The 27,925-nt window shown below is 37.6% G+C and overlaps 1 protein-coding gene across 3 annotated transcripts in view; it reads left to right on the forward strand.

Moving 5' to 3' along the window:
- Positions 1 to 27,925, forward strand: part of LOC121368391 — a 74,606-nt gene that overhangs the window by 35,182 nt on the left and 11,499 nt on the right. For all 3 annotated transcript variants that reach the window (XM_041493090.1, XM_041493089.1, XM_041493091.1), the window contains exons 3-10: positions 8,381 to 8,592; positions 12,021 to 12,140; positions 21,589 to 21,774; positions 24,351 to 24,458; positions 24,916 to 24,961; positions 26,802 to 26,854; positions 27,367 to 27,486; positions 27,679 to 27,803. In XM_041493090.1, coding sequence (XP_041349024.1) covers positions 8,381 to 8,592; positions 12,021 to 12,140; positions 21,589 to 21,774; positions 24,351 to 24,458; positions 24,916 to 24,961; positions 26,802 to 26,854; positions 27,367 to 27,486; positions 27,679 to 27,803 — 970 coding nt within the window. The remainder of the gene's footprint in view (positions 1 to 8,380; positions 8,593 to 12,020; positions 12,141 to 21,588; positions 21,775 to 24,350; positions 24,459 to 24,915; positions 24,962 to 26,801; positions 26,855 to 27,366; positions 27,487 to 27,678; positions 27,804 to 27,925) is intronic.

Below are 27,925 nucleotides of genomic sequence, written 5' to 3' on the forward strand. Positions count from 1 at the left end.
CTACAGGCTACATGCTTAACCCAGATACATAATGGATTTGGTTCAGTTTGGTTTTGTTTGGTGTGTCTGCATGTGTGTCTGTGTCTGTGTGTGTGTGTGTACGTGTGTGAAGAATTATGCCTCTTTTAATGGAACTGAAAAAAGAGGGGTGTAGCTTTTGTTTCCAAAGATTTTGGTAGGAGATGGGGTCATTAATGATTATTTTTGCATATTTAACCAAAAATGAAGTCAGAGAGAGAGAGAGAGAGAGAGAGAGAGAGAGAGAGAGAGAGAGAGAGAGAGAGAGAGAGAGAGAGAGAGAGAGAGAGAGAGAGAGAGAGAGAGAGAGAGAGAGAGAGAGAGAGAGAGAGAGAGAGAGAGAGAGAGAGAGAGAGAGGGAGGGAGGGAGGGAGGGAGGGAGGTGGTTAGGGGAGGGAGATGTGTGTGGATGAAAAGGGAGAAAAAGAGACAGACCGTGTGTTAATGTATGTGCGTACGAACATACATGTCTGTAATTGCTTTTATAGCTATGCATGCATATTGGTAAATCAATCGGACAGCCTCTATGAATGCAACTTGTTATGCTGTATGGTTTACAATGACATTTCTGATTTACTAACTCCTAACACCAAAGAGACAATTTGTGCACCAACAAATTGTACAATATACTTTCCTGTACCTCGCTGCTTTGTCAACAAGGTGTGGCCACCCAATTCCTATAAATCATGTGTTTACACAAGAGAAAGGTCAAAATAAGATTGAATTGAAGTGTTCTATAGGGGGAGTGAAATAACTTCTACATTGTATGTACCGATCACCTCCTCGTGTGTAAACCGGCCAACAATAACACATAGTGAAAAAAAAACACCCATTCCACACACACACATACACACAGAACTTGCCATTTCTTGTTTTTTTCCGTTCATGTGTGATCAACCAATTCTAAATGTATTTGTGTGAACTCGCAAGAAAGCTACACCCTTTTGCCCACAAAAGTCAAGGAAGCGGCTATGTGTTTTCAGTTGACAGCAAAATTTATAGATCCATTGATGTAAGAAACTGTCCACGTCTTCAGTGTATGGGAGCACATGTCTGTGTTTTCTGATGGCTGACATCTTGTCTTTACTGGTCACACAGTTAATTAGGAGACCAACATCCGAGAAGGAGTGGTTTCTCTCTCTCTCCAGTCTGACAAATAAAAAACAAATTAGAACCTGGTCAGTTTCCTTTTCGGCTTCCTCACAGATATTTAGTTTCATATATATACTTTACTTACTTTAATACTGGTGATAATTTCACATTGTCCAGCAATTTGTTTTTGTGGTATCTATATGACAGTGTGTGTTTTCCGTTACTTGGTGCAGTTATTGTCAGTTTTAACATCATACGGTTGAGTTGTGATCATCAAGGGCAGTTATTGCTGATTATTGGTTTCTTTGAAGGCTATAAAATCCTGTACATATGGTTCTGTCAGTTTCTGGTAAGCAGTTTTGAATTTTTATATTTGTTAGTTTGTTACTCTAGATACATAGTTGTTATACAAATGAAAGGATGGTTGGATGGGTGGATGGGGTGGGGTTTTTTTAAGGTGGATGGATGGATGGGAGGATGGGATTTGGATGGATGTATGGGTTTTAGTAAGGTGGATGGATGGATGGGATTTGGGTCTATTGGTGGGTGGATGGGTGAAAGTGGATTAATTTTGTGGTAGTGTGTATGAAATCTATGTATGAATTGATTGGGGAAGATGTGTATGGATGAATAGATGAATGGATGGATGGACAGAAGGCTAGTCAGGAGACAGACATGGATGGACAGATGACCAGACAGAGAGGCATCAGTAACATCAGTCCATCATACAAATGACAAGGCTGATGGCTATTAAATAATAGTGTATTAAAAAAAAGTTAAAGTTGGTTTTGTTCAACAAATATACTCTAGACCAATTAATTTATTAGTCATATATTGGGTTTTTTTAAACTTGTAGTCTTAGAAGAACCCCTCTACAGTTTTCCATTAGCAGCCAACAGGCAGGACAGCATATGCCATGATATTTGATTTACCAGTCGTAGTACACTGGTTGGGATGGAAAAAAGCCCAGAGAATGGGTCCACTCAGGTGGTTTGATCCTACGACGCAAGCACCTCAAGCGAGTGCTCTACTTACTGAGCTAGATTTCCACTGCCCACTTAGATATTGCATTGGTCATTTACAGTAAGGCCGAGCCAAATAAATTTTTGGTCTCTGGTCAGAGCGTGTGTCGATTTTGACCATACACATCAATATGTTTTTGTTTAATTTCCCACAGTATGACGTCAATTTTTGTAGGAGTAACCTGTGGGTTGTACAGAACCCCCCGTGCTACTGTTTAGGAAAAGTTTAGGGTACCAAGGCAAAGGAGGGGGCACCATGACCATTGAGGATGGACCAAAGCAGATGAGGAAGATGTAAAAAAAAGAAAAACCCTCCTAAATATACCCTCCTTTCTTGTGCAATCCATGCTTTTTTTCTTTTCTTTTTGAAAAAGGGGAAAAAAAGGTGCATCGTCTCATCAATTCTGGAACTTTGGTCTGATCAGAGACTGACTTTTTTTTTCCTGGCCTGACCTTTATTTTGAAAAACAGAAGAAAAAAAAGAGAAAGAGAAAAATATTTTATGAATTAAAAACGACTAGTATAATAAGTAACATTTATGACACACAGGTGACCTCCTGTTAGGTTAGATATATATGTATTGATTACTGGTAAATGCAAAACAAAGTGTTACAGTAAATTGCCTCCCAGCCTGCTACTAGTGGTAACAGGTGTAACCCGATAAATTGTATTTACCACATGCATATAACAGACATGTATATCATTCTGTGTACTTCAGCCGTAATGTTGATATATTACTTAGTCTGTCATATAAAAGTGGGGTAATGCAGTGGGAATTCATAATCTGTTATAGGCACGGCCATTTAAATGTCAGTATTCTGATCACTTTACTGTAGTTAAAGCTGACTGAGTGTATTGTACACAAATATTTGTGTCTCTTGGGTCAAGCCGTGGCTTAGGACAAAAACTGGACATGTAAAACCCCTATTGATTTTCACTATATAGTCAATAAAATAACAACTACATTATTTGCTTGGGGGTGGGGGGGGGGGGGGGGGGTGGAATAAGATATGGTGTTACCAAGAATTCACTTCTTAATCTTTTTCAGCATTTGTTTTTTAATTATATTAATTTCATTTGCTTTAACAATTTATAATATAAATATATAGCGTAATAATAATTCCTTCCAAGTAGATCCTCTCCCATCCTGTTTATTTTCACTGTCTTCAATTAAGAAAAAATAAGATTTTGTATTGCTGTTCATGATAAATGTTTAGTTCTTTAAATGCCTGAAACCTGTGACCTGTGGTGGAGGGTTTTTTATGCTTAGGTGTTGTTGAACATTTTAATCATGCCAGTGTCATTTTGATATGTATTGGGTCTATCTAATTAACGACATTTCTCAAATGACATTTCATCTCATTGTGAAAAAGTGAATCTTATTTGTATATACAATAAAACTGTCGGAAACTGATATATTTTGTTGTTTCCGGCCGTGGGTTGCACTTGTAAGTATTAAGCCAAAGTTAGATTGGAATCTGCTGGGAATGCGTGGGCTTCAGTTGTAAGAAAGAACATGTTGCTGACTTCGTTAGTCAATGACCACTGCTGTAGTGGTTTTCTTTGCATTCGACTTCCGCAATTAATAACGAGTTATTTCTTCTCAAGTCAGCTAATTTCCTGTGTGTACAGTAACACATCAGTTTGTATATAGCTTGTGAAATATTATTGACTTACATTTGATAAACAATGACTCGATTGCAAGGTATGTGTATTATGCTATACAATGTATGTGTTGTTGACTTTTCTTTACATAAATGATATTTTAATAGGGTTTTTTTTTACTTAATTTTTAATAATGTTTTAATAATATTTATATTCTGGTGTTGTATGGCACGTCTGAACATTGTTTAGTCTGCAGTTACGTGCACTAGATGTCAGACAGTTTAAATTTATAGAATAGAAACCTGCTTCCTCCAATCCAGGTTATTGGTAGCAGTAATAAAGTTTCATTATCTATCAGAGCTATACTAGTACCTAGTTAGAGTGATTGCAGGTGAGAGGGGGGCCTGTTACCCACAGAAAAAAAATTTCAAATAATAATAATAATAAGGGTCCTTTTTAGTTTAAAAGTGCCTCTTTTTTTTGTCTAGCTAGAAAAGACTTTATATTACAGTCATGTGAACTGATCTAAAAAAAAAAAAAAAAAAAAAAAAAAGCAGAAATGGAAAATATTTCACTAGCCCGCCGGACCAGAGCCAACTAAAATTTACTAGCCCGCCAAACTTTCTACTAGTCCGCAAGCCTGCCAGCCTATAGTACAATATATTATTGTCTGAACTGTTTGTTTGAATAGTTTGGAATTTTGGCATGGCTGATGCAGAGTTGCGGATTCAATGTAAAAAATAAAATTAAAATAAATACATAAATAAATAAATTTACAGTCAGTCAGAAAAAAGACAGATCACCCGTCGGACTGATAGTTGCATTTTTTAATTCACCCGTCAGAATTGTACTTGCATTTGGCGAGCAGGCGAGTACTTTCTGCACCCCTGATGATATCTAAAGTGTGTGTGTGTGTGGGGGGTGGGGGGGGGGGGGGGGGGGGGAGAGAACATATTCTCTATTGGAGGGGCACAATCTTTAGTTGGGGCACAAGCCCGATTTTTATCTTTATTTATATAGAGTAGGGTGGGGAGGACCCAAACATACATTTTGGTCTTTAAGTGAAAAGGCCCTCTGTACCTCAGCCTTCCCTCTTGGTTCCTATGGGTATGTATTAAGTACAGTTAAATGTTGTTAATCCAAATCAAACAGCTCAAGATAAGCATAATAGTCGTTGTTGACAATTATGTCATGAGACCATTTCTCAACATCGAGATACCCTCAGCTGTTTGAATAACAAATCGAGATAATGACCGTATGACTATATACTCAAGATTGCAGCTATAAACCTTCACAAGTTGTAAAAGAAAGAAAGAAATGTTTAATTTAACAATGCGTTCAGCATATTTGATAAATATCGTGTCATACACAGGCCTCACACTGGAACAAATTGACGTTTAGCCAATTTTCAGAAATGTAAAGTATTTCTTTGAAAATCATTAAATTGTGGTTAATTTGAGGAATATTTTATTAGCCAAAGTCTAAATTTTGTAGCCATTTTGTATACAAATTGGCTAATTTGGCAATATACAGGGTGAGCTCTGATACATATGGTTAATGTAGCCAAGTGGTAATCTATGTGGCTGGTTCGTTTGATGTTATAGATATATAATTTACACTTGCATTCAGTTCAGATGTATTTATTAAATATACATGTACTAATATGGAAGGAGCACAGCTAGGGACACTCACACCCTCTCTCCCTGATGGTATCATTCTCTCGAAAAGAGTAGCCCATGAATTGGCGACAGCCTATTTCCTCTCTCTCAATATCTGTGTGGTCTATAACCATATGTCCGACACCATATAACCGTAAATAAAATGTGCGTCAAACATTTCCTTCCTTCATCCCTTTTGTTCATTCTGCTGGTCATTCCATTCTCTCTCTTGGACACCTGGCTGGTATTACTTTCACTCTTATCTTGCTATAATCTCAACTGGTGACTTCACCCAAACTTTGGATTTAATGTCCTAAACAGAGGAGTCTCCAGAGTTCCATACCCATGCCATTTGGGAAGGAAAGAACAATATCTAATTAACATCGGTACACATTTTACATTAGCTTCCCATTTTAAGGACAACACAGATAAACCCGCTGCCACCATTCGATCCATGGGCTACTCTTTTTAATCAGCAGCAAGAGATTTTTATATGCACTATCCCACAGACAGGATAGTACATCAGTTGTGGAGCTAGAATAAGAAATAGCCACCAGTCTTGGTGATGTCATTGTTACGCCATCAGACATAAGGCTGGTAGGTACTGGCTTTGCCACCCAGTGTTGGTTTCCACCCAGAACGAGTTTTAACGACTCAATGGATAGGTGTAAGACTATTACACTGTCTTCTCTCTCACTAACAACTAACAACTAACCCACTGTCATGGACAGACAGCCCAGATAGCTGAGGTATGTGCCCAGGACAGTATGCTTGAACCTTAATTGGATATAAGTACAAAAATAAGTTTACATGAAAGAAATAGCCTGATGCATGGAGATCGATGGTAATCCAATCATACATCAAGTGAGCACTTTACAACTGGGCTATATCCAGTCCATACAGGTAATGGGGAATGGTGGTGTGAAAGCTTTATTATAAGTTTAAAATTGCCAGATCCTAGGGTAAAATAGGTGTACAGTAATTGAGCGTGATAGTAACCAGACTTTTAATTCAGCATCTGTAAGTCACCTGACTCTCTATTTCTGGAACCTAACAAAACTAAAACACACCATGGTGGTGTGTGTGCATGGCCTTGTGAGTCACAAGTTCCTGAAACCCCGGGGAATGCTTTGTTTAAAAAATAGGATTTCCCCAGGTCACGTTGCACTTGAGCACACACACACGTACACTCACACGCACACGCACACACAGACAGACAGACAAACAGACACACACACACATTTACACACACATACACACACATACACAAATACACACAGATACGCACACACACACAGACACAGACACATACAGACACAAACACACATACACACACACAGACATGCGCGCGCGTGCACACACACACACACACACACACACACACACACACACACACACATTTGTGTGTCCTGCAGGGATTACTGTAACCTATTAGTAAGAGATATTTTTGTCGTACTCTATGAGCAACAAAGTTTAAAAGTAACCTTTTAGTGTGAGGTATGTTTGTCAAACTCTGGATCAACTTTTTTTCATTATCACCAGGATATATAATCCTTTAGGCAGTTCATATCGGATGAGCATTTTTAAAACAAATTATTAGACTTTGTGTGGTATCGAAGTTGCACTTTCATTTCCTCAGTAAGCGGTTGACCAGGAAGGGAAATTGCATATCATTGTAAATCTATTAGTATCCATTTATCAGCACATCTCTTCATGTTTCTAGCCATGCATCCATTGGTCATTTGACTGATTGATGGATCCTGTCAACAAGCTTGTCCATCCATCCATCCATCCATCCATCCATCCATCCATCCATCCATCCATCCATCCATCCATCCATCCATCCATCCATTCTCCATCCATCTATCCATCCATCCATCCTTTCCATTCCATTCCATCCATTCATCGATCTATTCATCCATCCATCCGCCCGTCCGTCCATCCGTCCATTCATCCATTGTGTACTCTTGCACCCTATTTATTAATTCATCCATCAATCTATTCATTCATTTATCTATTCGGGACCTTATCCATCCATCCATCCATCCATCCATCCATCTATCCATCCATTCATTGTGTACTCTTGCACCTATTCATTCATCCATCAATCTATCCATTCATCCTGCATGGTTTACTGTAACCTATTAGTATGAGATATTTTTGTCGCACTCTATGAGCAACAAAGTTTAAAGTAACCTTTTAGTGTGAGGTATGTTTGTCAAACTCTGGATCAACTTTTTTTCGTTATCACCAGGATATATATTCCTCAGTAAGCGGTTGACCGGGAAGGGAAATTGCATATCATTGTAAATTTTATCTATTAGTATCCATTACATCTCTTCCTGTTTCTAGCCATTCATCCATTGGTCAATTGACAGATTGATGGCTCCTGCAAACGAGCTTGTCCATCCATCCATCCATCCATACCTCCATCCATCCATCCATCCATCCATCCATTCACTAACCCTAATCCAAACCCAAACCCAAACCCAAACCCAAACCCAAACCCATCCCTCCATTCCTCCATCCCTCTATCCAGCCAGCCATTGTGTACCTTTGCACCCTGTTCATTCATCCGTCAGTATATCCATTCATTCATGTATTCAGGCACCTTATCCATTCATCCATCCATCCATCCATTCATCCATCCATTCATCCTTCCATCAGTCCAGTCTAATTCAATGATTGTCCATCTTGATATTTCGTTTTCAACCACAAAAATTAAGATAATAAAGTCACTGGTCATTGGATGGAACACGACCCCCCCCCCCCCCCCCCCAAAAAAATCTGTTGAGAAGATTTATTCCACAATCGTGTACACCTTTTTACCAAGACCATTATGACTGTCATGGTTATGGACTGAAAGTTGTGACCTAATTCATTCATTCAGAAGCTGGTATGCATAAATTTCAACTGAAGATTTTTAAATGCATGTACATGTAACTGTAGTCTTGTGCCTAAATTATATATCTGTTTTTTTCACAGCTCTGGCCTCCGATATTGTGTTCATCCCAGCAAGCGAACTCCAACACCTGCCTTCCGAATCGCATCACAATGTGTCGGCAGAGTCCCAGGGGGACCAGGACTCCCTGGAGAGGATCCGCAGGGTTTCCCCACCTCTACAGGGTGGTTTCAGGGGGTCTCCCCACCTCAGCAGTGGGGACGACGAGAATGTGAGCAGCGAATCATGTGATGAGGTATATTATTTTGCAAAGATATTTATAGGTTGACTTTATAATATGGTGGTGGTGCCATCGGACTACAGGCTGGTAGGTACAGGGTTCGCAGCCCAGGGCTCCAACCCAGAGCGAGCAGCCCAGTACCGGCACTGCACCACCCAGAGGACAGACAGTTCTTAAGGGCATTTAAAAATATAGGTATTGATTTTAAGCTGTATATATTTGTTTGACTTGAACATACATGTATACGGCTCCTTGGAATAATGTTTGTTTGGCATAAATTTTCTAAGACACTTTGTGATGATTGTTAAAGCAAAAGTTACTTGTTATTGGGAATACAATGTATACAGTAAAATAGATTCATACAGCTATTTGTTCATTTTTAAAAGTTAACTTTTAAATTTTAAAAAAGGCATTAGGAAGTTCTAAAGTTCTTTGTTTGGTTTCAAGCTATTTTTTATTCCAGCCAATGCTCCATAACTGGTATATTAAAGGCCATTCTATGTGCTGTCCTGTTGTGGGATGGTGCATATAAAAGATCTCACTGGGGAAAAATGTAGCGGGTTTCTCTCTAAGACAAAATTCAGGATTTGTTTGACATCCACTAGCTGATGATTATTATAAATTGCTCTTAGTTAAACAAAAACAAACTTTTAATGGTTTAGCCAATCAGATCTGTTATTTTTAGTGGCCAGTATTTCCATACTGTCAAAAATCAAATTTTATAAACAGTGTATAGTTTAAAAAGGTATTGATTTTAAGCTGTATATATAACTTAACAGGATGTAATTCAGGTATTTACGGTATCCTGTCAAGATTTTAAAATTTTGATTACTGGGTAAATGTACAGTTTATTTTTCAAAGGGTTCTTAACTTTTTAAATTTCTTTTGGTCATGACAGTGAGTGTGCTATGTTCGTGGTCTGAGTTTAATACATCGCACGAAGCATGTAATTATGAAAACACCGATCTTTCCTCCACCCAGATCCAGTTACCTGGTATGGTAGTTTCCCACTTCCTTATTTTAAATCGGCTGACACCGAACAAAAGAGAGATTTTAGGGGCTGGATGTTCACTCGGTTAAAAATAGGTCTGACACATTTTTCATTGGTCATGTCTCTCACATGATTTTGAAGTGTTTAAAATTTTCCAACTTATTTTTATCATTGATCTAACCAATTATTATGTTTTAAATTAAACTTTTAAATACGTCCTTGTTTGGGTCACAAAGGAAATAATGCTGATGTTTTCCCTATTCTTGTTACTTCCTTTCTGTTTGACTTGATTATGTCATGTGAAAAGAAAGTTTTAAATTTTAAAAACAATTTAAAGTAATCTTAGTTTTTATAACATCAGGAATAGAAACAAAATGTGTGGGTTTTTCTTCTTGATTCCTTATCTATATGTGACTAATCTACATGTATATGTGACTAAATATGCATTTTAATGTAAATGTTTAAATGTATTCATATTTTGATTTGAAAAAAATAGTAACAAAAGAAATTCCCTAGTTTTATGTTTTGTTTTTCCTATTGCAGTAGCTCTGTCTTTGTTTGATAAAGATATAATTTCAGAATATTGTTTCATTTTAAACTAAAATGTGTGCTTTAAATTAAAAAAAAAAAAATAGACATGCAAGTTTGACTGAATAATGTATAAATATCAAATAGAAACAATTTACATTGTGGGGTGGGGTGTATCTCTGTGGGTGTTAGACAAGTGCCAATGATGTGATATGACATCAACAGGACTCAACCTCATGTACAAAGGTTTTCCCCATCCCATCGAGTGCTTCGTAACTAGTACATTAATTTAAAGACAGTGGTGTGTCTATGGGAAAGAGACCTTACTGCCTGTTTTGCTTGGTAGGAATAGCCTATGTGGCAAAAGCAGGTTTCCATGCACTCTAGGCCAAATGTCAGTTATCTTATATATTAAGAGGGCTAGCTCTGGCAGTAGCCAAGTTCGCCAATTGCAAAGTTTAAAAGCAGTTGGCAGGATTTTATTTTAATTTGGCGAAATAATTTCATGTAATAATTGACATTTTTTATAAAATAACTGTTGACTTCTGCAATTTTTGAAGTTTAAAAGACAATTTGGCAAAATAATTTTATGTAATAATTGAATTTTTTTAATAAAATAACTGTCGATTTTTGCAATTTTTGAAGTTTAATAGACAATTTGGCGAAATGTTTTGCTCACCCAGAGCAGGCCCCGATTAGGCACCAAATTATATTTATAGTCATAGTTTAAAATGTGCTGCGAGGAAAAGAAAGGAATAGGTGTCAAAATTACAAAGTCTGTTTATGACTTGGCTTCTTCAGTTCAGCCCAGTTTGTTTAACTAACAACACCTCAGCACATTTTAAACTTCAGCTGTTTGGTATTTTATGATTATTTTGATGCTTGGTGGAGACAGAGGAAACACACAAGCACCACACAGGCTACTGAAAAAGCAGCAAATGATCTTTTATGTTAACTTTCCCACAGATGGGACATATCACAGCCTTTGATGTACCAGTCATCGGCATCTTATAAACTTCCTAAACTGGCGTCACTTGAAGAGTGACGCCAGTTTAGGAAGTTATAATAACTTCCTAAACAACTAGTAGGGTGCTAAGATTGGACTTGAACTGCAGTTGGACACGGTGGGGGATGGGGGTGATGGGATACCAGGAGTTAGGGTATTCTTTGGGGCTACAGGCGTAGGCGGTTCGGCCTTAGGTTTTGTGTAGGGCCAGCCTCCCGACCCTCACCTGGTCACACCAATGTTTAAAATTGATTGGCAGCCCCTTTCCTCTTAACCTCCCATGGGCTTAATGAATATTGTTTAATAATTATTATTAATTTTAGACAAGCCCATTTAAATTTGCGCCGAAATTATATTATATTAATAATTTATATAGGTTAGGAATGTTAATATTTTTCTTTAAGGGTTAGGATTGGACTCCAGGAGGGGGTGAAGGGCTTTAGATCTCACTGATTTGGGCACAACAGGGACTTTTGTCTTTTCTGAGTGCAGGAAGGTCGTTTTAGTTCAGTACTGTCATTAACAGAGCTCTGCTGTAGAGTTCAGACATGCATTTTAAATTATTTTAATCCAATTAAACTTAACATTTCAGTGGTTTTGAGGTGAAATATTTTTGAGGTCACCATGTTTGTACTTAATTTGGGCGTAATTATTTTGGGTATACGTATTTTAGGCGCAGCATTTATTGTTTCGACTTTGGTGCAGTCTAAAGCCCAGGGCCCCATTCTACAAAGTGATCTTAGCACTAAGATCACCTTAGTACATAAGGTAGCTATGCACTTCAGGTGATCTTAGGGATAATATCGCTTTGTGGAATGGGGCCCTGGGGATGGGGAAAGTCTAAAGCCCTGGGGGTGGGGAACTGAGTCCATCATATTGAGATATCGTTAAAGAAACATTCCTTTCTTTTGCTACCAGGTGGATGGCGTGGCGGCCGAGTCTCCGCAAGGGAAGATGTTGAAGCTGCGACAGGTTCTGGTTGCCGGAGTCCTCGACAGCGAGGAGTCGTACCTGGAGGATCTGGAACTTCTCCTAACTGTAAGATTTGTTTTACTACATAAGTATTAGGGGCATGCACTATTGATGAGTGTGTTTTCAAAACTCATTAAGGCCAAAATTGGTCCAATCTTAGTACTCAACCACCAAAATATCTTTATGGCAGCAACAGGTTTCAGGAAAATTGCCATCCGCATCCACCCTCAACCGAATTCAACTATATATTTTTTAATTCATCGATCTATATAGTGATATTAGTGTTTAGACTTCTTTTATTATTATTATTTTTTTTTTATTATTCACAAAAAGCAAGGGGTCTTTTCATGTGATCTTCTTTTACAAATCTGCTTTTCACAAAATATTGTTACCATAATTATAAGATCTTACAAAGCTGCTTTTCACAAAATATTTTTACCATAAATATAACATCTTACAAATCTGCTTTTCACAAAAGATTTTTACCATAATTATAAGATCTTACAAAGCTGCTTTTCACAAAAGATTTTTACCATAATTATAAGATCTTACAAAGCTGCTTTTCACAAAATATTTTTACCATAATTATAAGATCTTACAAAGCTGCTTTTCACAAAATATTTTTACCATAAATATAACATCTTACAAATCTGCTTTTCACAAAAGATTTTTACCATAATTATAAGATCTTGATTTTAATGAGATGGGATTTACAATTACATTAAAATTGTTTTATCTTTTGTTTGTAAATTTTAACCCCGTGGTAAAGTCAGTCCTAAATCACTAAAGGTATCAATGGTATCAATGATAGTAGCTACAACTGTTTAATAAAATGGGGTTGGTAACCAGTCCAGACAGTAGCCTTTTTATCTACCAGATCTGTTTGAAATGCCAGCTTCCAATTTTGTGTCTGTGATGTTGGCATATCTTTACAAATAATTACACGGAGCATTTATCACTTGTTTCTTCTCTTTTTTTCTCTCTGTTTTTCCAGTTTTTGAATGTCATCTAATGTCAAATAAAAATGCCCAGTGTTTATCACTGTATATAACTTTCAATACATTCTACTTCCTTGTCAAGTATAGATTGTATTTCAAGAAAGAACTTCCTTTTTCGTGTGAACTTAAATCACAAAGGAAGCAATTTAAAAAGCCAGGCTTTTATCTTGGCAGTAGTTAAGTACGTTGCATTTCTTCAACTGTTGGCTTGGCTAACATGCATGGTGTTTGTTCAACAATCAGGATGTACCCCTCTATTTATGAAAGGAATAGTGGCTCCGTGCTTATAAAACTTTTAGAAGTCTAGCTGGACTCACCTCTCAAGCAATATCTTGAGACTTTAACATCCTGGCAATGCACAGAAATAGCATACATATGACATCATTAAAGATTTAACTCTATACTATTTTATGGGGTGGGATGTAGCCCAGTGATAAAGCGCTCGCTTGATGCGCGGTCGGTCTTGAGTCGATCCCTGTCAGTGGGCCCATTGGACTATTTCTCGTTCCAGCCAGTGCACCACGACTGATATAGCAAAGGCCCATGGTATGTGCTATCCTGTCTGTGGGATGGTGCATATAAAAGATCCCGTGCTATTAATGGAAAAATGTAGCGGATTTCCTCTTGAAGACTATATGTCAAAATTACCACATTTTTGACATCCAACAGCCGATGATAAATAAATCAATGTGCTTTATAGTGGTGTCATTAAACAAACCAAAGTAGCTCTCTTTATATACTTTTATAACCATGGGCCTTGGAAATGCAAGGGTTAATGGTTAGTTGTTAACGACCAGGGACCCGTTTTACAAAGCTATTTTATTATTGAGATCACCTTAACTGCATAGCTACGTGTACCTAATGCACTTACGGTGATCTTAGTGCTAAGATCACTTCGTAAAACGGGGTCCAGTGAGATAGAAATAATTTGCAACCTTACATTTCCCCACTGAGCCTTTATTAAAACTCATTACTTGTTGGAAGTAAGTTGTAAGTTATGGACCAGTCTTGGTGTTGTCGTGGTTAAGCCATCGGACATAAGGCTGGTGTGTACAGGGTTCGCAGCCTGGTACCGGCTTCCAACCAGAGTTTTAACGACTCAATGGGTAGGTGTAAGACCACTACACCCTCTTCTTTCTCACTAACTACTAACAACTAACACTCTGTCATGGATAGACAGCCCAGATAGCTGAGGTGTGTGCCCAGGACAGTGTGCTTGAACCTTAATTGGATATAAGCACGAAAATAATTTGAAATGAATGAAATGTAAGTTATGGAATCTACCCAGTTTTCAAGCAGCCTCAAAGGCAATGACTAAACTACTAAGCTACTAAAGCAAACTGGTGAATGCAGTCCTCTGGGAATTACTGGCCTTGGTGGCGTCGTGGTTAGGCCATCTGTTTACAGGCTGGTAGGTACTGGGTTCGAATCCCAGATGAGGCATGGAATTTTTAATCCAGATACCAACTCCAAACCCTGAGTGAGTGCTCCGCAAGGCTCAATGGGTAGGTGTAAACCACTTGCACCGACCAGTGATCCATAACTGGTTCAACAAAGGCCATGGTTTGTGCTATCCTGCCTGTGGGAAGCGCAAATAAAAGATCCCTTGCTGCTGATCGGAAAGAATAGCCCATGTAGTGGCGACAGCGGGTTTCCTCTCAAAATCTGTGTGGTCCTTAACCATATGTCTGACGCCATATAACCGTAAATAAAATGTGTTAAGTGCGTCGTTAAATAAAACATTTCTTTCTTTCTTTCTTTCCTCTGGGAATGGAAAATTGGCATAAACCTTTTATCGTTATGCAAAACCAAACCAGATAACCCATTTCATTTTTGCATAACCTGTCATGACCATGTACATGTACATGATGTCCTAAATTCAATGCGTGAACGGAAAATGGGTTATGCAAAACTAAACTTGTGCAAATGAAACAGTTATTATCATTCTTGCAATGTTTAAGAGGCCTGTAATGGTTACTCAAGCATCCTTTGAAAAGTGAAGCGGGATATATATGTCAGAGAAGTGTCTGGTGTGTGACGGGTTATGAACTTGATCCATTATTAGTAGATCCAATTTCACAAAGTTTTGTGTAGTGTTTCCCTTAGCTGTACCTGTAAAATTTCCCCACTGGGACCTTACACCATAGATGTGAATAAGTTGATAACAACATGGTGGAAGGTCCTTCGTGAAGAAAGTCCCTAGCATCCTTGCATCCTTCAAGTGCCCTGTTTGCACACTTTTACCAGCAGAAGTTTATCCTCACTGTAAACTGGTAAAAACACACACTGTATAGTAACATGATATGGACTGTATACTGGTCATACACTGTATAGTAACATGATATGGACTGTACTGGTCATACACTGTAGTAACATGATATGGACTGTATACTGGTCATACACTGTATAGTAACATGATATGGACTGTACTGGTCATACACTGTAGTAACATGATATGGACTGTACTGGTCATACACTGTAGTAACATGATATGGACTACTGGTCATACACTGTATAGTAACATGATATGGACTGTATACTGGTCATACACTGTATAGTAACATGATATGGACTGTACTGGTCATACACTGTAGTAACATGATATGGACTGTACTGGTCATACACTGTATAGTAACATGATATGGACTGTACTGGTCATACACTGTATAGTAACATGATATGGACTGTACTGGTCATACACTGTAGTAACATGATATGGACTGTACTGGTCATACACTGTAGTAACATGATATGGACTGTATACTGGTCATACACTGTATAGTAACATGATACGGACTGTATACTGGTCATACACTGTATAGTAACATGATACGGACTGTATACTGGTCATACACTGTATAGTAACATGATACGGACTGTATACTGGTCATACACTGTATAGTAACATGATATGGACTGTATACTGGTCATACACTGTATAGTAACATGATATGGACTGTACTGGTCATACACTGTAGTAACATGATATGGACTGTACTGGTCATACACTGTAGTAACATGATACGGACTGTACTGGTCTCGCTAGATAGGACAGGATGTTGTTCAGTGGTAGAGTGCTTTCCTGAGATGTGATGGGTCATAGGGTAAATCAACCTCTATCTTTTCTGTGCAAACCAGTGCTCTACGACTGATACATCAAAGGCTGTGGTATATGCTTTCCTGTCTATGGGGAAAGCGCTATTTTATGGTAGGAGTAACCTTTTAGGTGACAGCAGCTTTTCTGAATGATTATCTAGGCCTTAATCTAGGGTCTAATTCACTAAACTCTCGCAGTGCAATGCTAAAAGACTTGCAAAGAGGATACTTTGTTGTCTAGCAGAGCCTAAGAGAGCTTTGTGAATTAGGCCTCAACTGTCAAAAATAACGATACATTAGACACCAAATAGCCATAGTTTAAAGGGATATTCCTGAGTTTGCTGCAATTTTTAAGATGTTGTCGACTAACAGAGACTTTTTAACGATTGTAATTACATACCAAATATATTTTTCTGCATAACATATTAGTGGCTGTATATTAAACGTGTTTCTGATCGTTCTAATATTTGTACTAGGTTAAATTTCATTTTATTTCGTAAAATGTTTTTTTTCGTACATACTAAATTATTTGAAAACAAAATCCAATTTGGGCTTCTTACAGATGTTAAGATGATCAGAAACACATTGAATATACAGACACTGATATTCTAAACAAGAAAATATATTTAATATGTAAGTTTAATCATAGCAATATTTTATTAGTCGAAAACATCTTACAATACAGTAAACTTGGGAATGTCCCTTTAAAATTTGCTTGGATACCATTACACATATATTCCCTTTCTTCTATCCTATTCACACTGCTGAAAAGCATGTTAATGAAAGGAATAACCTGTGTGGTAGAAAAAAAAGAGTTCATTTTGTGGTATACAGAACATCTTCCGGTACAATTGATCATAAACATGTAGCTGATTATAATCAGTTGGTGAAACAATGGGCTCGGATGTTATTAATCAGATAGTACTTTCATTTCCTCACTTACATCTATCTACATGACGTTGTTGTGTTACTCAGTCAAGTTGTTAAGCTCCCAAGACATTTCAACTTCCTTACATACAATGTACTAAACATATGACTAATGACACGTGTACATTTATAGCCGTAACAATAAAGATGTGGCTAAAAAGTCGAAATAGTTACAGGGCCTTCAAATGTTGTCGAAGACGAAGAGAATTCAATGCTACATAATAAGTGGTCATTAGATACCATTTATCGTAAGAGTTGTAAGAGAAGTGATATTTAAGTCAGGTCAGGTCATAGGGTTTTACGTGCACATTCAGAACAAGCTGTTGTAGCACACGCCCGTCGTGGGCACAAGAGCCAGCCTTGGTCAGCTCCTCCGTCCATGACAGGAAAGGTAGGGGGAGGGGAGAGGAGGGACCGCCTGCACTGGCAGGTGCAAGGGAGCACCAGCAGCCCGATCGAATCGGTAGCAGGCGGGTGGGGGTGGTGGTGGTGCTATGGAATTTTGAATGGAGCCGTTAATGCCAAAGAGAAAGGGGTGCGCAATTTTGATTGAGGAAATTTGGCACAATTTTGAACAGTCGGTCGAAAGGTAAATGGCCGAGCTAATATAGGTTTTGATATTAGTGAATTGAGAGTAGCTCGTTAATTATAGACTTCTATGATGCTGGGTGTCTCCCTAGGTTGCCCATAGGGCCCTTATAAAGGGCCTGACCGCTTCTGGTCGTGGCATGACAACCCAGGGGAGACTCGTGCAATTGTGTAGTTGACACTGGCAGGCAAGGCAGTTGTTCCGGGTTGGTTGACGTGATGTTGTTGGCGTAGTCCTCCGTGTCCTCTTTAGTGTCACCAAGAACAAGTTATCACCAGCAGCAAGTATTGGGGGTTTGGGTGGGGGAGGCTGATATTCTTTTGTTCAGCTTCCCCCGGGTGCATTGCAATTGTGTACTCGGAACCGGTATATTTAAGTAAAACAAATATAACACATAAAGGGCAGGTCAGATCAGGTCATAGGTTTTGACATGCATGTTCAGAACAAGCCACATAAAGGACTTGAACTAGCCACTTTATATGCAGGGAACATTTTGTTTTCGAAATCTTGATTAGTGATATTTAAAGTCAGTTGAAAGTGTTCCCTAATATGCATACAGTCACCTCTCTTAAAAGGTTGCCTTCAGATACTTCCAACTCAGCTAATATAGTACAGTAAACCTGTATTAAGCAACCACTTGTCTTAAGAGGCCATTCGAAATATAGTTGATCAAGTTCTGCATAAATAAGCTTTCAGCATTATGAGGCCTTTTTTTTATATACCACTTAACTATTTAAAACAGGTTTGAGTAGACATGTAGATAATGTAAATATGGTAATAATACCAGCATAAACCTTTAACATCTAGTTAATGACCTCCCCCTCCACAACAACTCCCTATACACACAAACCTGCATTTTATTTATATTTATTTCTGAGCTTATGCAATTAAGGTTCAAGCACACTGTCCTGGGCTCTCTGAGCTGTCTTGTTCAGGACACAGGTTGGTGAGAGAAAAGATGGTCTAGTGGTCTTACACCTACCCAGTGAGTCGTTAAAACTCACTCTGGATAGGAGCCGGTACCAGGCTGTGAACCCTGTACCTACCAGCCCTATGCCCGATGGCTTAACCACGACACCACCGAAGACGGTTGAGCATATACACTCATGGCACGTGCACACACACACATACACAAAAACTATTAAACCAAGGAAAAATGTAGATCCTTTTATGAACATTCTTTTTGTCCTCTGAATACATTAATGATGTCAGCATGATTTCTCCTGAACAGGAATGTTGTGTTACAGTTCATTAATATTCATCATTCACTGTTTGTGGCTGACACGCTCTAAATACAAGAGAAGAAAGCATGCAAATGATAAGCTGGAATATATAAGTAGCTTTGTCATTGTTGCATAAAATATATTGCATAAGTGTATTTTTACCTTAGTAATTTTGGTCTCATATATATATTTTTTATACTATATGTATTTAAATTTAATTGCGTGTAAAGTAAGCAATAAATGCTAATAGGGTATATGGCTATCCTGTCAGTAAAAAAGGAAAAGAAGTTATATATGTAATAAGACATTAAAGTGTATATCATCCGCGATCTATGCTCATTGAACAGGATGTACGTTAAAACTTTTGTGTTTTTCAACTTTTTAAAAATAAACTCATCATATATATATAGCTATAAAATGTATAGGTATAACCATATTTGAGGCTGAATACAAAAAAAAAGTTTTTAAAATGTGTCATAAAATAAAAGATTATCTTTGTTTGATATGCAGTGAAATGTGTCTCCTGTTAAGCAGTCACGTGTCTTAACAAGCCATGTTAACATACTCCCAACTCAGCTAATATAGTACACATTGACCTGTATTTTGTTTAACAAAGTAAAACGTACCAGTAAAATTTGATTTGTTTGACAAAGCTGCTAAAGCACACTAATTAATTAAAGGTGCAGGCCCTAGTTTTAACACGTAAAAACAAAATGGACGCTAAGTTTAGTTAATTTGCAAACCTCTAACTCATTTGGACAATGTTATGTAACAGAGTGAAAGAAGAGTCTGTGACGTTAAAACGGGAAATATCCTTAAAAATAGACTAGAACTTGAATCAATAAACCGCTACTTCTCAGATGCATGTGCGTTATAAAAATATGAAAAATGCTTCTTTCTCTTATGTTTTTTTGGTATTAGAAACACCAGGATAACCAGAAACACTTCGGTTCTACTGAAATGGATAATATAAACAATAAAATATAAGTAATGTTTGATTTTCGTGATGATAAATGGCTCTAATAGTGAAAAATATGCTGTTGTGTTTTAAAACTAGGGTCTGTCCCTTTAATTATTGGCTTTTGGATGTCAGTCATTGGGTAATTCTGGCATATATGTATGGTCTTGAGAGGAAACCTGCTTTCTTTTTTCGATTAGCAGAAAAGGATCTGTTATATGTACTTTTTGATAGACAGGACAGCATATAGCACAGCTTTTGATATACTAGGAGCTCTGGTTGGGATGGGGGGGGGGGGGGGAACAGTGGGTCCACCAAAGTATTTCGATCCTATTACCCAAGCAACTTAGGTGAGCGCAATACCAAGTTAAATCCTACCCTTAGGTGAGCGCAATACCAAGTTAAATCCTACCCATAGGTGAGCGCAATACCAAGTTAAATCCTACCCTTAGGTGAGCGCAATACCAAGTTAAATCCTACTCATAGGTGAGCGCAATACCAAGTTAAATCCTACCCATAGGTGAGAGCAATACCAAGTTAAATCCTACCCTTAGGTGAGAGCAATACCAAGTTAAATCCTACCCTTAGGTGAGCGCAATACCAAGTTAAATCCTACCCTTAGGTGAGCGCAATACCAAGTTAAATCCTACCCTTAGGTGAGAACAATACCAAGTTAAATCCTACCCTTAGGTGAGCGCAATACCAAGTTAAATCCTACCCTTAGGTGAGCGCAATACCAAGTTAAATCCTACCCTTAGGTGAGCGCAATACCAAGTTAAATCCTACCCTTAGGTGAGAACAATACCAAGTTAAATCCTACCCTTAGGTGAGCGCAATACCAAGTTAAATCCTACCCTTAGGTGAGCGCAATACCAAGTTAAATCCTACCCTTAGGTGAGAACAATACCAAGTTAAATCCTACCCTTAGGTGAGCGCAATACCAAGTTAAATCCTACCCTTAGGTGAGCGCAATACCAAGTTAAATCCTACCCTTAGGTGAGCGCAATACCAAGTTAAATCCTACCCTTAGGTGAGCGCAATACCAAGTTAAATCCTACCCTTAGGTGAGAACAATACCAAGTTAAATCCTACCCTTAGGTGAGAACAATACCAAGTTAAATCCTACCCTTAGGTGAGAACAATACCAAGTTAAATCCTACCCTTAGGTGAGCGCAATACCAAGTTAAATCCTACCCTTAGGTGAGCGCAATACCAAGTTAAATCCTACCCTTAGGTGAGAACAATACCAAGTTAAATCCTACCCTTAGGTGAGCGCAATACCAAGTTAAATCCTACCCTTAGGTGAGCGCAATACCAAGTTAAATCCTACCCTTAGGTGAGCGCAATACCAAGTTAAATCCTACCCTTAGGTGAGCGCAATACCAAGTTAAATCCTACCCTTAGGTGAGCGCAATACCAAGTTAAATCCTACCCTTAGGTGAGAACAATACCAAGTTAAATCCTACCCTTAGGTGAGCGCAATACCAAGTTAAATCCTACCCTTAGGTGAGCGCAATACCAAGTTAAATCCTACCCTTAGGTGAGTGCAATACCAAGTTAAATCCTACCCTTAGGTGAGCGCAATACCAAGTTAAATCCTACCCTTAGGTGAGCGCAATACCAAGTTAAATCCTACCCTCATGAATTAAGCAGCCACTTCTGTTAAGAATGAGATGTGAGTTTAAATGTTATTTTAACCGTGGTTGTGTTGTAACTTTTCCAGTATAAGCGGTCACTGCTAGCGTCCAGTCGGAGCTCCCAGCCCGTGATTCGCCTGGAAGACATCGAGGTGATCTTCAGCAACATCGACCAGCTGTACCAGGTGCACGTTGAGTTTGTCACCGGACTAAAGCCAATAGTCAACAATGCAGCAACGGAGCAGAAAATTGGAGAAATTTTCAAACTGCTTGTACGTTATTTTTATTATTATTTTGTTTTAATATTTAAAAGCTGATTTATTAGCTTTTCAAATTGCTTGTACGTTATTATTTTATTATTTTACGTTACTATTATTTTTTTAATATTTAAAAGCTGATTTATTAGCTGGGACATTTGTTTTTTCTGTAACAAAACCTCATCAATCAAAACTTAAGTAATCCAAAAATATCTTTCTTTAAAAATAATTTACTATTTGAGAAACAATAGAGACTTCCCCTAGCCACTGGCAATTTTTTTTTTTTAAATTTGAGTTGGTTTTAGTGATTTTAATTAATAGTATAACAGTGGTGGAAAATCAGTTTAAATCTAAACTGAAATAAGGGCTTACACTGGACAGCAAATCCTGTTGGCAGTGGCGGCCTCGGTGGTGTCATGGTTAAGCCATCGGACATAAGGCTGTTAGGTAATGGGTTCGCAGCCAGGAACCGGCTCCCACCCAGAGCAAGTTTCAAAGATTCATTGGGTAGATGTAAGACCACTACACTGTCTTCTCTCTCACTAACTACTGACAATTAACAACTAGCCCACTTTCCTGGACAGACAGCTGAGGTGTGTGCCCAGGACAGCGTGCTTGAACCTTAATTGGATATAAGCACGAAACTAAGTGGAACTGATCAAGACCATGTATTTGAACAAGGCAGCGTCGAATGGGCATTTGGCAAAATAGTGGTTGATTCTATGAATCTCCATCTAGTGCCTCATCTATAGGAGGACAGACACTCCAGCTTTTGGATTTAGAGATCCATAATTTAATATAATATTTGTAAAAAAAAGAAATACGAATTACAACAGTATCTTCATGTCTTATTCCAGTGACTACATGCTTCACATACATGTACACACTGGATGATTTTGTGTTTATTTTTGTTGGTGGGTTTTCTTGTTTGTTTTTTTATCACACTACTGTATCATGTCATTTTATGTTTACCAGCCTAATCAATTGCCATCAAGCTGTCGCATTAACAAGCGGGGAAACAGCTCTGTTTACTTAATGGATATTGCTTAGTCTCACCCAGATAACAATACTGAAGTGGAAATCAGGACATGCACTGTTGAGCTTTTAGTGGGAATTTTTTTTTTTTTTATCCACTCACGTTTGGACGGGCATCACCACTCATTTCAACTTATTTTCATGCTTATATCCATTTTAGGTTCAAACACGCTGCCCTGGGCACACACCTCAGCTATCTGGGCTGTCTGTTCAGGATAGTAAGTTAGTGGTTAGTGAGAGAGAAGAGGGTGTAGTGGTTTTACACCTACCTATTGAGTCGTTAAAACTCGCTCTGGGTGGGAGCCAGTACCTAGCTGCGAGTTCACCCAGTACCTACCAGCGTTATGTCTGATGGCTTAACCACGACACTACTGAGGCTGGTATTACCACTCGGTGAACTGAATAAAGGTGGGGTTACCTAGAACAGCACAATATGGGTCATTTTGGTATCAGTTTACGTGTATAATACTGAAGCTATTGACCGTCGTTAGGCAGTGTAAAATATTTCAGATGTCACAGCTTTTATGTCATTATATTACACATATTACATTACATCGAAATAAGCATTGTGTCTGGTAACCCATTTACAGGTTACCACAAAATATAGCCTGATAACCTATAGGTTATCAAAACTATATGAAAGTTAGAATTGAATTCCTGTTATCGGTACGACTAACGAAATCTGGAAGTAAATTTATCTAGTGGTCACTGCATAAATGCGGATTGCTGAAATTGCTTTGCAATTGCACAAGTACACGAACATCGGTGCATTGTCGTACAAGAAAACGAAACACAGAAGTAAATTCATCTAGTGGATGCAGCATAAACGCAGAATGACTATAATTGTTTGCAATTGCACAAGTGCACACGAACATTGATGCAATTCCTTGCAAGAAAATGAAACGCGGAAGTCCGGAATGCATTGCCTGGTTTACATTCAGAAATGAAACTACCGTTTTTGAAACTTTTGTCGAGAACGAAACACCTTTCTCGACTTTTCTTACATGTGGTAACCTCCCGGTAACCTGAACGACCATTCTCGACTTATTTCGATGCCTGTACTTGCACATTTTTAAAATATAAAATTAGAACTTTTTATAAATCTATGCAATGTGTTTCATGTCGTCCTAGAATTTATAGGAGGTCAAAATGCATTTTATGGGAAATATATGTAGCCTACCTCGAGAATTATGTTCAGTGCTTTCAACAGTAGCTTTTTAAAGGTTACTTAGGATCACACATGTGCAAGCTTACATTAACACCTACAACCATCTCCCCCCCCCCCCCCCCCCCCACCGCCCACCCCCTGAAACAAAAAATGCAACTTAAAAAACCTAAATGAAACAAAACAATTGTGGTATTGTTTAATGTGGGTGGGTTTTTTGTGTGTAAAATAATGAAAAATGATGACACGTAAAATTCATCTGACACTGCCACAAGTATTTAAATGAAAACAATTCCATCAGAATAGGCTGTTAGAAATTAGAAATCTTTATTAACCATGTATACTAACCACCTGCACAATTCAATTTGGTTTTTTATTTTTCTTGTTTCAGATTTTAAATCTGCCTGTTTATGGGGAATACATGGAGAATTATCAAAGGGCTGTGTCTAAAATTCACCGGTGTTGCGAGGAGAGCCCTAGATTTCAGGAAATAGCTCAGGTTAGACAAATAATGATTCTAATTTCTACCAAATTATTTTCATAAGAGACTTATGTTGATGAAATTTATACAAATATGTTTTAGAAACCATTTTGAGTGAATAATTCTTCAAATCTTAAACAAAAAAAACCCCACACATTTAAAATCATAGTCCAGGATCGGGCCACTGGCCCTGTCAGAGACCAGACCTGGGATGGACATGCCTGAAATCCTAGGATATAGGGGCATGACAAAAAAGTTCAAGCTCAAGCTAAAATCATAATGTTTAGCTTTATTTATTTAAGCTGTCTGAAGTACTTAATAATTAATTCATGTTTTAGATGCATGTGACAAACATGATGTATACATTATAAACTATGTTTTCTAATTAAAAGGTATTTTCTGTATGTCAGTAACAGTTGTCAAATCTCTGTTATTCTTCATTCATTAAGTTTCCTCATTAATTTTATCTTTACAGGCAATAAAACTACCTTCAAACAGCAAAGAAATTACAAATCTTGAACGTATGTATCTATTTTGCTAGTTTGCTAGTCTTTTTAACTGTATTCAGTCCAACTGGTAGAATAAGGGGAAAAAAACCAGTATAAACTTTTAATATTTAAAAAAAAATTTTTTAATTGTAGGCCTAATTTGTAAATATAGTTGGGTAAGGAAGAAAAATACTTGATCACTGGTGTCTGCTGGAGGGGATGGTAAAGTGCTTGCCTGATGCACAGTCGGTCTACGATCGATCCCCATTAGTGGATCCATTGGGCTATTTCTCATTCCAGCCAGTGCATCACAACTGGTATATTAAAGGTTGTGGTAACTGGTATGTGCTATCCTGTCTGTAGGATATTGCATATAAAAGATCCATTGCTACTAATTGAAAAAAAGTGTAGCGGGTTTCGTCTCTAAGACTACACCAGAATTATCAAATACATGTGTATTTGACATCCAATAGCCGATGATTAATAAATTAGTGTGCTCTAGTGGTGTCGTTAAACTTAACAAACTTTACTTGAATTGCATAACATACAGGTATGATATTAACATGCTCATATCTAATGACGGTTCAATCACATTTCTCCCTGCACAATCTTTGACTTAGCCAGTGACTGGGTCCGGAACAGAAGCGGGAGTGGGTAGAATTGGAAATGGGCAGAATTTTGAAAATAGCAATCAGTGAAAAATTTAATAGAATTTAAAAAATAAAATAAAAAGTTAACAAACCAAAAATAAAAAGGAGTTGACTGGTCAAATATTTATATAAATTGGAGCATTTTAGAAGGACAGTCCAAAAATAAATAAGAGAAAGAAGAGAAGATTGGACTATTTAATAATATAAAAAAAGAAGTAATTTCGACATAAAATTTTAAACGAAGGTCTAAACATTTGAAGTCCGATCTATATGTCCACGTGTGTAGCCACATTAAGGCTGTTAGGGTGCACAGCTTGTAGAGACGAGATGGGTTGCATCCCATCAAGAAAACCCCTAGAGTGTCGGTCATTAGATGTCGAAGGTTTAGTGCTGTGCTGAAATACAGATCTTGAGAAGTCGGATCCGTCTGAACGAGAGAGTATCAGACTAGGGTCTGCTGGAGATTAGCGAAATCCCCAGACTCTAGACACAGCCAGTTGTATCTTGATCTCACGGTTAGATTTTGAGGATACTCCAGTAATTGGAGGGCAATACTGTTTGTCTTGCACTTAACAAAAGCTAACAAAAGACAATGACAGGTCACGAGTGAAAACAAACAGTAATGTCAGGTATCGAGTTGGGATATGCAGTTTATTACCCCAGGGTTGAAAATGATCACCTGAGTTGACCTTATTAGCTAAGGGCAACTATAAATTTTACGAAGGTAGTCTTATCTGACTATCCTTAATTTTAGGAAGATATAGATCTTAACTTGAAAAATGTGATACACTAAAAAGATCAGACAGTGCATTATACAACCAGTTATATGAACACAATGTAACAATTTTGAGTAATGGCAATGTACACTGTATACATGCGTGCATGTTTTAGATAATAAAAATGTGCAATTTGAGGACTAGTTAAATTTAACAAGGGCCAGTGACAACTTCTTTTAACCGGCCCAGCTAGCCATCATGGTTTTAACGTTTAAGTTTCAAGCATTTAACCCATTGCCATTCTGATTTCATGAACGATTTTGACAAATGATATTGAAATATACATCTCTTAATAAACAGATGTTTGTTATGTGTAATGAATGGCAATGTTTGTATTGTTATTATAACGTAACTTATAAAATTGTGTTCATGTACATAGTTTATTTTGATATATTTACACATCTGTAGTTTATCCAGCTATAAGTTTGGTTCCATTTTGTTTGACAGATGCTCTTTTCAAGCCAGTTCAAAGACTGCAAAGAAACACACTTGTTCTACATGTAAGCCTTTTTTTTCTTTCTTTTTGTGTTTGGAAAAGATTAAAAGTTATGGTGTAAATTATTGTGAAACCTTTTCAGGCTTGGTCTAAAACTCTGTATTGTGCATTGTGCATTTATAGGGCGTCAATGAATATAAATATAAATAAAAAATGATATTTTTGGTACGATATTGAGCTGCATTTAAAATGAAGGCATATATGCAAAAAACATAAAAGAAATTCAGAGTAATGTGTCAGTATTGTTGTCTTTTTAAATTGAACAATAGTTCAAAATGATGTGTTAGTAATGTGTTTTCCAGCAAATAAAATCAGCCATTTAAACATTAGCATGTGTATGTATGTAAAAAGAATAAAGAATAAAGAAATTCAGAATAATGTTTCAGTATTGTATTATGCAGCAAATAAAATCAATTTGGCCTGTGTGTAAAGTGAACAATAGTTCAGAATGATGTTTTAGTTCTGTATTTTCCAGCAAATGAATTAAAGGCCTGTGTGTATTTTGTTTCTCTCCAGGATTTGATCAAATACACGCCAGATGACCACCCCGACCATGAGGTCCTTAAGAAAACTCTTAGTCTGTCTCAACACAACCTGGAGACGTTCGGGACCGGCATAATGTCCAGTGGGGCACTGGTCAGTTGATTCTTCTCTCTCTCTCTCTCTCTCTCTCTCTCTCTCTCTCTCTCTCTCTCTCTCTCTCTCTCTCTCTCTCTCTCTCTCTCTCTCTCAACACATAGTTATCCAAATTGAAACACTGAGTTATGCTCTTTTTATGTCACATAGACTGAAATTAGATTTAGTTTTTTTGTTTTCCCCCGCTAACAGCCAGAAGACAAGCGCTACCTAGTCAAAAGCAGCTTCCTCGTTGAGTTGGTTAATGGTTCCCGCAAACTGCGCTACATGTTCCTCTTCAACGACATTCTTGTCTGCACCAAGAAAGAAACACACAGGTTGGTTACTGAATGCAATAGCTAAAATAAGCTTATAAAACGAAATATTTAATCTTTTATATTCACTACATTTTTAATTTGAAATTTACTGTTTAAAAACTGTTATACCAAGATCTTGTAAT

Source organism: Gigantopelta aegis, chromosome 3, assembly GCF_016097555.1.
Source record: "Gigantopelta aegis isolate Gae_Host chromosome 3, Gae_host_genome, whole genome shotgun sequence".
Taxonomy (NCBI): Eukaryota; Metazoa; Mollusca; class Gastropoda; order Neomphalida; family Peltospiridae; genus Gigantopelta; species Gigantopelta aegis.